This window comes from Lolium rigidum, chromosome 3 (genome assembly GCF_022539505.1).
Source record: "Lolium rigidum isolate FL_2022 chromosome 3, APGP_CSIRO_Lrig_0.1, whole genome shotgun sequence".
In the NCBI taxonomy this organism is placed as follows: Eukaryota; Viridiplantae; Streptophyta; class Magnoliopsida; order Poales; family Poaceae; genus Lolium; species Lolium rigidum.
In genome coordinates this window covers 325394675-325404776 of record NC_061510.1, presented here as the reverse complement: position 1 = coordinate 325404776, position 10102 = coordinate 325394675, and the positions used below count along the sequence as shown (strand labels likewise).

Below are 10102 nucleotides of genomic sequence, written 5' to 3'. Positions count from 1 at the left end.
ATCCCATAACCGAACATATCCTTGCTCCCGCGGCCCCGGAAATCGGGACGACCTTTTTCCACGACCAGCGCCGCCTCCGCTCCGTTGGGTAGTTTCGGCATAATAAACTGCGCGCGTCTCCCAAAGCCAAACCCCCAACCCACCCATTGCTTCTTCTAGGTTGTTCTACTATGTCAAGCAGGAAGCGCCGAGGAGGCGGCCGCACCGGCGGCGGCCGCACTGGCGGCCGCGGAGACGGCGGCCGCGGCGACGGCGGACGGGGGCAGTTCGACGGGTTCGCGCCGGGAAGCAGCCTCAACGTCTCGTCGGGCACGGCCTACTTCGCCGACCAGAACAGGATGGGCCGCATGAGTACGTGCGGATACCACCAGCTCCGACCCTTATTCCGCCTCGCTTCTCCTTCCCTACTGTTTCGCTCTTCGATCCGTTCGAGCGGAGCTTCTCTAATGGCCGCCGCCGCCGCTGCTCCTTGCTGTGCATCTAGGTTCCGACCAGAGGGAAGGGCTGGATCGCATGCTCAAGTCGGGGATCATGGAACGCCACATGGCCGAGACGGGCGTCGACCCCAGAAACGTCTGGAGTGAGAATCCCCCGCCCTCCTGTCTCGCCCCCTCCGCCGAAATTGCCTTGCTTGCTTTTTTTATTCGTTGCGAGGATTGGGGGTTTCACTGTGAGGGCGTGCGCGCCTTTGGTGTGTCAACATTGGGCGTCGTTGTGGGAATTGCAGTGAGTAGATAGATGGTTTAGTAGGTTTCCTTGTGTCCGATCTGACTGGCGGTTTCCTTGGTTGCGGAATCATGTTCCATTTCTCTGCACGAGCAAGTGGGGATAGACGCTTATGTATGTAGTTTGTACAAGCGCCCACGTATTGATTTGGTGAATCTAGTAATATATACTAGTAGGAAAAGGTAGTATTTCAGTTCCTAGTTGTTGGTGTTCATACAGCAGTTGCTGTAGATGCAGGCGCAGCTTCTTGATACTCATGAGTTGTTACTGAGTCAATCGGTAGCTGTTACTTTTTGTGATTTGCTTCAATTTTCTCCAAGAAGCTTTGAGCCATGCCTCTTGAAAAAAAATGTTAAAATATGAATTGGACTTTAAAGAAGTATGTTCCTTAGTGATGTTTTTTGGAACTTGTGTTTTGAAGGGATGGTTGACACTAGTTTTTTTTTGGCGAAACAGTGAGGAAATCCATCACTGCCGTTTCTATAAATTAAGTTAACAGAGTGTAATTATGTACAAGGTTAACCAAGCTAAAACAAACTCAGAAAAATAAAACTATCCAGTGTTCATTGGTAAGTCATTCTTTATAGTTGACAGTAACAGTAGTGGAGCCAGGATTAAAATAATTGGTGTACTGACATAAAAGTAATCCACCTGAGCAAGTTTAATTTCACACCAAGTTGATGCTACAGAAAGCATATCACGCTCTGAAATTCTCCGTGTCCCACAAGGTTCTCAAATTGGAATATTTCCTCTTCATGTTTTAGGTGCTTTTCCTTACATTTGATAAAAACACCCGATCCAACTTGTTCCATTCTATGTCTGTGTACTAGTAGCACAAAAATCAGCAAGACCTTGAATAATGGAGAATTAGAAATTGACTACAAAGAAGTCGAAGGAAGTTACCACTGCCTGATGCATATCTGAATTTTCCAGCCCAGTCTCCCAAGTCGGTTCTCACTGCTTGTCGTGGCACCGTGTCAATGTGAAGCCGCTCTATAGGACCAGTCTGATTGTTGTGTGATGTTGCAATCTTGGGCTTCATAAGAGTTGAGAGGTGGGAGTTGGATTGGGACTTTGGGGGAGAGAATGGAGGAATGGTAGTTCAGGAGCTGACTGGAACAAACTCGTTTTTGTGTCCATTTATTCTTTGGTGTATCTGTATATTTTACAGCGGTAATCACTATATTTCCAAAATTAATGGTTGTTCTGCAGTTGCTCCGCCCACGATACTTGATAACCCGGATAAGGACCCCAGTGAGTCAACTGACCCTGCGGAGATGGAGGACTTTGGACCACTCCATGAGGCAGCATGCACGGGGAAAATTGATACATGCAAATACTTGGTGGAGGAGCTTGGGTTTGACATCAATTGTGAAGCTAATAATGATTCGGGTATGTGCATGTATTCTTCCTAGATTAAATGTGTTTTCCATTTATTCAATTTTGTCGGTAACTTAAAAGTAAGCTGTTATATGTGACGTAAACATTATTCGGTGTGTTCCTTGGAATTCCACATCTTGATGCTCTGGTTTCTCATACCTTGTGGTTTGCTATTCCATAGTGTTGGCGTGGTACCATTATGAATTGCATGCAAACACTGATTATGTGGGCTATTTGCTTGTTATATGTGTTCTTTTCACGCTTTTCTCCTGTACTGTCTCTTTTCACACTGTTCTGTTAGCCCGCTGCAATGTGGTTTTGGCCCATATGAAGTCCATGCATATATTTTTTTGTGCATCACATTTTCTCAGTCCCCTCTGCAAAGCTTAATGCATTTTATTAATTTAATTTTCTTTGGTATTTCTTTACATGATGTGACCATGGGCAAACACGTGAATTTAAGAACTCCATGTAAATGAATGCTAAATACATGGATGGGATTTATGAATGGCAGTTCCTTCTCCATATACATCTGTAAAGTGATTTATGTTTCTAGCATTGCATCTGCGTTTCTTCCAAATTGCTGATGGAAAAGTCACCTCTCAGGATTTTTTTTCCAAGTGTTGCTTTTTGTATGGCAAAGTTGTAATTGCGGTCTGGTATACTATGACGTGTTTATGGAACTTTGTGATGGTATGGTAAGATTTCTATGTATGATCTGATTGACTTGCTTCTCTGTAATTCTTGGCAGGCATCACACCTTTAGCTTGCGCAGTCTTGCGTGGAAAATCAATCACTGTGAAGTATTTGCTTGACAAAGGGGCTAATCCCGATAAGCAAGACAACAAAGGCTTTGCTTCTCTGCACTACGCTACAAAAGAAGGTTCTCTCTCTGCACCTGTTAATTGTTAGCACTTTATATATTTACTAATTCATCGCACACCCAAGGAAGTTCTAAATATTACTGTTTATCTATATGTTAAAGTCCATGCCTGATCTTGTTACTAATGACCATCCTCACTTTGTTTCTAATTGCAGATTTACATGTTTGTACTTAAAAGACTGATAGTATATTATATCTGACACACGTAACATTCCTCATGGATTTATTTTTTTCCACATTTTTGGCTCTTTGTACTCTCTGGAATGACATTGAATTCAATCATGGATTTGCCTGTTATTTCTTAAAGGTTGTCATGTGAATCGCGTTATATGTGCATATCTTGAATGGAACACACTTACTTGAGTGATATAGCCCTGATATATTTGTGTCCATTCTTCCTAAAATAAGAATGTCTAAAATAAAGTATTATTCTAACATTACCTCTTATTTTTCCTTCTTTTTCATAGGGATGGACCGACTGGTTCGACTCTTGCTGTCTAAAGGAGCTAGTGTTAATGTACTTTCTTGTGAAGGGATGCCACTACATGTTGCTGCCTCCTATGGGAAGTCTGGGATCATGCAGATCTTGTTGCAACACAATGCTGATGTAATAAGCAATTTAATATATAGCAGTGGAGGAGCATTACTACGTATCTGTGTAACTATTTTTCTTTTATGTTTCAAATGACGTTTTCTCTAAAAACTTGTAGCCACACAAGGTCGTGGCAGATTTAGGCACTCCCATGGCTGCAGTTCTTTCTGTTGCTTCCGGAAGAGTTAGTGAGTCTGCTGTTTTGAAGTGCATGAAACTCCTTGTCAAGGTCTGGTAGACAATTCACCCTCTTTTTTTTTTCTTTATCTTAACTGGTGCAGGAACTCAGTGTGGATTCTTTACTGGATTTATTTATTATATGTGACCCGCAAATTTCACAACATTCACTTGTATCCACAGGCTGGTACTAATTTGAATTTCACAAATCCTGATCCTCCATTGGTGATAGCAACTAGCAAAGACTTATCTGGATGTGTTGAGTATTTGTTGGAGGCCGGTGCAAATGCCAATATTCCGAGCAATCATGTAAGTCCTTGGCTCTTGCTAATTGATGTTGTTACTTGATTGTCATTCTTCTTGGTACTTTGTCAACTGATATTGGTGCGATTTTGTGTTGCCTGTCAACTGGCCAAATCGATTTCTCAATTTCACAGTGACAGCTTATACACAGCTACATGGGCCTAATGGGCTTTTACTCTACACATACAAGAGATACACTTAAACTATAACTAATACTCTTAACATTGTCGACTCTTGGGAAATGCTATATCTTGATAATTACATTGTTTTGTTTCTAAGATGCTAACAAGATGGACCATATATGACTTCTGTTGACACATGTTGTGATCATGCTCCATAAATATTTCTGCCTTCTGTTTTACATAACAGGGCTGTATGACACCAATAGAAATCGCTGCAAACTCTGGCAGAAGAAAGCTTGTTGAGATTCTATTCCCGTTCACTTCACCCATTCAAACTGTGTCAAACTGGACTGTTGAAGGAATCATTGCCCATGCAAAATTAAGGAAGAACAAGGTACGGACCAAATTATAAGCTCAGTTATTTCGACGTTCTGATTTGTGGCACCTTATATATTACCGTTCCTAAGATTTAAATATGTCTTTCGTTCTCTTTGGTCTCGTCCATACATATTTTCACTAAATTGGAGCAGCTAAATAATTAATATGTCAAATATAAACTAGAGATATCAGTTACTTGCACATTGTCACCTAGTCTAGGAAACAAATCAGTAAGCTATGAATACACAACAGAGAAGCTGTGGTCAATACTCAATAAGGAATCTGATATTGAAACAGAATGTGCCAGTATCTGCTTGAAAGAAACCAGAACATATATAGGCTGTTAATGGAGATAAAATTGCGTTATTCACTCATGCAAGCCAGTCAAGGAATTTTGCTGCACATATTCACTGCTTTTGAGTTGTTGTCATTTCAATTTTTTGTGGAACCTGTGGTTTGGACTGGAAGTACCACAATTAGGGAATTCCGATTGTTTGTGGACCCCCTCCGTCCCATAGGAGGTGGTGTATAAGTTGAACGGAATTGTCTCTTTTAAGGTGGCGCGGGTGACAGAAAAGCGATGATCTTCCTGTTCTGCCCTTGGTTATGATTCAGACTGAGCACACCAGGCGAGGTAGGAGTAAGTGCTCCAGCCGTTTCGCATGCATGCCACAGACTGTCTCTCTCTCTCTTTGTACGTGGCGCTGCTCTGCCTAGTGCCAGAGCACATCATTGGTCCCATAAAAAAGCCATCAATAATTGCTCGCAATTGGTCTTTGCCTGTTCTTAGTGCATAAACCCTTGTGATCATTTCGCGAACTTTGTGTAACTCTTCTACTTCTAGTAAAAATTCTGGTGTCCTTGCCCGATAATAAGCACTAGCAGGTTGGTGAAGCATAATCCTCGCATGAGGGAATGCTATACGCTTGGTGGGTTCTCCTCCAAGCAGAATGAAAGGACAAAAAGCGACTAGAAGGGGGGGGGGGGGGGGGTTGAATAGGAGCTACCAAGTTATAACTTTTTCAATTTTTATGTTGGTTGCGGAAAAGTAAAGGTGAGTGCGGAATAGTAGATATGACCCTATATGAAATGCAAGCACAAACAAGGAAACATCAAATGCAAGACAAAATGAAAATGAAGCGGTACGACCGGGTAAATGTGCGGAGACGAAGGAGACGAGGTTTGTTTCCCGTAGTTCCCTTCACAAAAGGAGGTACGTCTACCTTGAGGAGGTGTGGCACCACAAAGGTGCCAACCGCCACAAAGGTGTCACCTTATTCCTCGTAGGCACACCACAAAGGCATTCCTACTTCTCCACTAAGCAAAGCTGGTTGAGGTGGCTAGCCTTCACACAAGGTTGGGGCAAACTCCACAAATGATGGAGGCTCCCAACAACATCACGACTAGTCACAACAAGATCTAGGACGAGATGCTCTTCCAACAACAAGGACCCCCACAAAGGAGATATAGGGTTTCCAAGTCCACAAAGGATGAGTAGGAGAATCATGAAATTTCTTGGGTAGATAGGTAGATCTAGCCCTCCTTCGATTCCCCAAGTTTGGTGGGATTTGGTTGGCTAGGGAGGGAGATCCACTGATTTAAGCTCAAGAACAATGGAGGAGAGAGAAAGTCTTCGTGCATCTAATTTGAGGGAGAAGAAGGCTCCCCCTTTTATAGCCCATACGCGCCTTGTAGCCGTTGTGGTGGCCGAGGGGGCGGATTATCCGGGGTTATTTACCCCGGAAGTTTTGGCCTCCCCGGAACTTCCGGCCTGCTCAGCAAGTGTGGACGGGGCGGATGATCCCCCCCCCCCCCCCCGCGGATATTTGGGGGCGGAAGAAGATAACTTCCGGGCCCTATCCCGTAAGATGGCACGCGCCGCATCTTCGTGGTGAAGGGCAGGCCGGATGTAAAACACATCCGGCCCACAATTTCCGGCCGAGAAAATCCGGTGGATTTCTGCAGAAGAGGGGTTCGGATGTAGATCACTTCCGGCCTCAAACTTCCGACCAAAGTTCCGGCCTGAACAAAACCTTCTGAAGTCCTTGGAATGTAGTGGCCGGAACTTCCGGCTGCTTGGGGGCCGGATAATCCGGCCTGTAGAGAAAAACTGCTTCTTCAAATCATCAACAAAATGATCTTTCTCCTCACAAGTTCTCTTCCACCAAGTGCAAGATCACACACCCAATTCAAAAGAACCAGAAACAAGATCAAAACAAAAACTGGGTCATCATCCATAGTGCTAAAATTGATTCCTACACACTTGAGCACATATGGTAAAATTCTTATTCAAGTGTTGTGGTCAAACACACAAAACCATGCTCTTTCACTAACTCTTGTTCGTCAGCAGAAAACTGCCATGGCCCCCTCCTTCCATCCCATGAAGAGCTGGATACCCCTTTCTCTACCTATGATCCACTATTACAAGGCCATGATGAGTATTGATGAACCAGCCAGCATTGTTTCCCGCGATCTCTAGTTTGGCTTGGATGCCGTTGCTCTTGTCAGCGAGTCGTATCCGGCATTCCTGCACATATGCCGACTCGGACGCCGTTGGCTGTGAAGATGCCTCGGACGCATGACATAGTTCCCTTGGCTGGCGATCATCTTTACAGGGAAGTCACATACATGGACGATGGTGTGCTAGAAGCTGCACTGGAGGGCGCATGTCCGTGCCCTCCAAGTTATGCACGGTAAGGTCCAGCACCGCATCGATGACGCGCTGCGCGGCGAAGTCCAGAGGGCAGAGCACCCACGCCTCCAAGGCCCAAGCCGGGAAGGAAATCTGATGCCGCCTCGATTGACCCTCTGTCTGCCACCGCGTCCTACCTACCCTCTTCAGTATGGCCGTCCCTCTATGCACTGCCTATTGCCTAGCCAAGCGGCTGCCAACAAGCAGAGATTTGGCGGGATCACAAAAGCAGAGGAAGGGGTGAGAGCGAGAGCTGTCCGTTCGTCCGTTTTTATACCCGTTAAACAGAGGAAGAGCGCCATCACAAAACTATTTGAATCAGGCGCCAATCTTTGAAATCGGCAGTTGCTGGTGCCCAAATCCTTAAATTGGATTGAATCCGGCGCCATTTTTTGTACCTCTGCGATTTATTTCTGCTGTGACGACCCGTGGGAGCTCTCCTGCCTCGCCATGGCCAATAGATGTGGTTTGTGTGCGGGGCAGCTCCCCTTGGCCAATCCATTGCATGTGCCTTGCTTGAAGAGAGAGAAAAGATCAAGCGAGAGATTTGGGCGTGGGTATCGAGGGATAATGCATCGGAACTCAGGGGTATTTTGGTCCAACAATCGTCATTTGCATTTCTGTCTTGGTTCCAGTGCAAAATTTTATGCGCCACCTCCTCCTGGGCGCAAGTAGTATAACTAAACTACTCATGAGTTCAAGTGGTAAAAGTTGTTTCTGTGAAGAAAGCTCTCAAATTTGCAAGTTTAAGTTTTGTGAGTTGTTAAGCTGCTCCATGTTGTTAACTTGACATTTTAATGTATCATGGGTGGCCTGCTTGATCATCGTGATTAGAGCGAGCTAAGTGATAAAGATAGCAATGTTCAGCTGAAATTAAATGCAGAAAAAGCAACCAAGAAACAGGATTCTAGTGCAACAAACCCCTGTTCAAAGGTAATATTCATTGCACATGTTTCCTATAGGAAAGCTGCATTATATATATACTGCTAATATGCATGTCTTTTTCAATGATATATGATAAGAGAGGTGATAAAGATAAGAAGGCTGAGCTGAAATTACTTGGTGCAAAAGCAGTGGAGCAGAAGGACTATGCTAGTGCATCAAAATTCTACAGTGAGGTAGTATACTGTTGCGCCGTCATATTGTAGTACGAGAGTGCTTTCTTAGTTCCATATTTGTAGTACATAGTCAACTATAGAGCATGAATGGAATACATTATGGTTTGCCCACTTCATTCTGGGATGACGGAGTGTGCTTTTGTTTTGAGAATCAAGCATACTGTTTGCTTTGATGCAGGCAATCGAAGTGGATCCTGATGACGCAACGCTTTATTCAAATAGGAGCCTCTGTCATCTAAGGAGGGGTGAAACAGATGATGCTTTGCTTGATGCTAATGCTTGCATAAGGCTCCAGCCTGATTGGCCGAAAGGCTACTATCGGAAAGGAGCTGCCCTCATGTCGCTCAAGGTCAAATAAAATTGCAATTTGATATTCCTTTGCTGTTATACATGTCATGCCCTGTGTAGATAATCTGCCTTTTGTTTTTATCCCTAGGAGTATAAAGAAGCATGCGATGCATTCTTGGCTGGAGGGAAACTGGATCCTGCAAGTGCGGAGATCCATGATGCATTTTGGTAGGCTTTCCATCTGTTGCCTTTGTTTTCTTGAAAATATTTCCTCAGGAGTAAGCATTACTTAAACAGTACCGGGTTTTGATTCCAAACATTTTTTTTTTCATCTTATTTTTTTGAAACTTCGACAGTAGGAAAGGCCCCTACGATCTGTGTTATTATGCATATTATTCTGTCCATAGTTAATGTTGTAAAGCATGTTTTGTGAATCCCATTGCTTGTGTGCCTATCAGTTTCTGTTAACTTGTTTTTCTCATGGTGTATATAGTGTTGCAAGGATATGTTGCACCCCTATAAAAAAACTAAGGAAAGACTTGAGTTATAGCAGTATTAAATATTTATGCCTTCGGCATGGTAGTAGGTACCTTCCAGGTTTCTTAACATTTGTTACATCTCACACATTTTCAGGGAAGCAGTTGAGGCAATGAAGAAAGAATATTCGGCTCGACAAAATTCCAAGTCATCGGATTAGAGCTTGGGCGAGTTCCCTGCTGCTGGGTTTAGTGGTCGCTTGCTGGCTTCTGTTTTGTACACTTCTGATGAAGTGGCGGTTTCTTTTTTTTTGGTCTAAACATACGGTGAAATGGTGAGAACGCTAAGTTCCCTGAAACCGCGACGTGCCTTAACCCATTGTGAAACACTTGGTGGCTTGGGTCCTTTCTGTTGCCATGGCTGTTTGTGTGCGCACTTTAATTTACCATTTACATTTCCTAGCATGAAGGATTAGGATTGCAAGAGTTTGCTACTCCCTCCGGTTCATATTAATTGACTCTAATATGAATGTATCCAGAACTAAGATGTGTCTAGATACATTCATATTAAAGTCAATTAATATGAATCGGAGGGAGTACGTGATTTTTGTACAAAGATTGTAGGAAGGTACATAGAGTACTCAGCTCGTTCAGAGCTAGGGAGCTGTTGTCTCACAGGCTGAGGGGGAGCTAGGGAGCTGTTGTCTCACAGGCTGAGGGCGTTTTTCACCCCATCCTCTGTTCTTGACGAACTTGTAGACCGCCTCAATGTTGCCCACCTTCTGGCAATGCCTTTTGCATCTGGGATTACTTTTGAGATGATGTTAGGAGTGTTGAAGCTGCTGATGAAATCGCGACTCTCCCTTGTCTATCTGGAAAAGATTGTTCTTGTTGCTGCACTATTGAAATTCCTGAAAAAGTCGCAAACCAACATGAGTAGGCCGAGAGTTGCTTTTTCAGCCGACCT

At 43.9% G+C, this 10102-nt stretch overlaps 1 protein-coding gene and 1 long non-coding RNA gene across 2 annotated transcripts; both read left to right on the top strand.

The window, feature by feature from the left end:
- The first annotated feature begins 313 nt into the window (after positions 1–313).
- Positions 314–1986, top strand: LOC124703837. Its single transcript, XR_007003342.1, has 3 exons — positions 314–351; positions 485–580; positions 1939–1986. It is a non-coding gene; the product is annotated as an uncharacterized LOC124703837 (long non-coding RNA).
- A 1472-nt stretch (positions 1987–3458) lies between these two features.
- Positions 3459–9509, top strand: LOC124696998 (probable serine/threonine-protein kinase BSK3). The gene is made up of 9 exons (XM_047229647.1): positions 3459–3596; positions 3700–3810; positions 3942–4067; positions 4431–4577; positions 8088–8186; positions 8276–8371; positions 8550–8720; positions 8808–8887; positions 9293–9509. Exons 1-9 carry the CDS (start codon positions 3459–3461, stop codon positions 9354–9356), a joined length of 1032 nt encoding a protein of 343 aa, XP_047085603.1. The 3' UTR covers positions 9357–9509.
- Positions 9510–10102: the final 593 nt, after the last annotated feature.

Coding starts and splice junctions, on each gene's coding strand:
- LOC124696998 (XM_047229647.1), top strand. CDS start 3,459: ATGGACCGACTGGTTCGACTCTTGCTGTCTAAAGGAGCTAGTGTTAAT. Junction 4,068..4,430: donor CCAATATTCCGAGCAATCAT/GTAAGTCCTTGG, acceptor TTTACATAACAG/GGCTGTATGACACCAATAGA. Junction 8,372..8,549: donor CATCAAAATTCTACAGTGAG/GTAGTATACTGT, acceptor GCTTTGATGCAG/GCAATCGAAGTGGATCCTGA.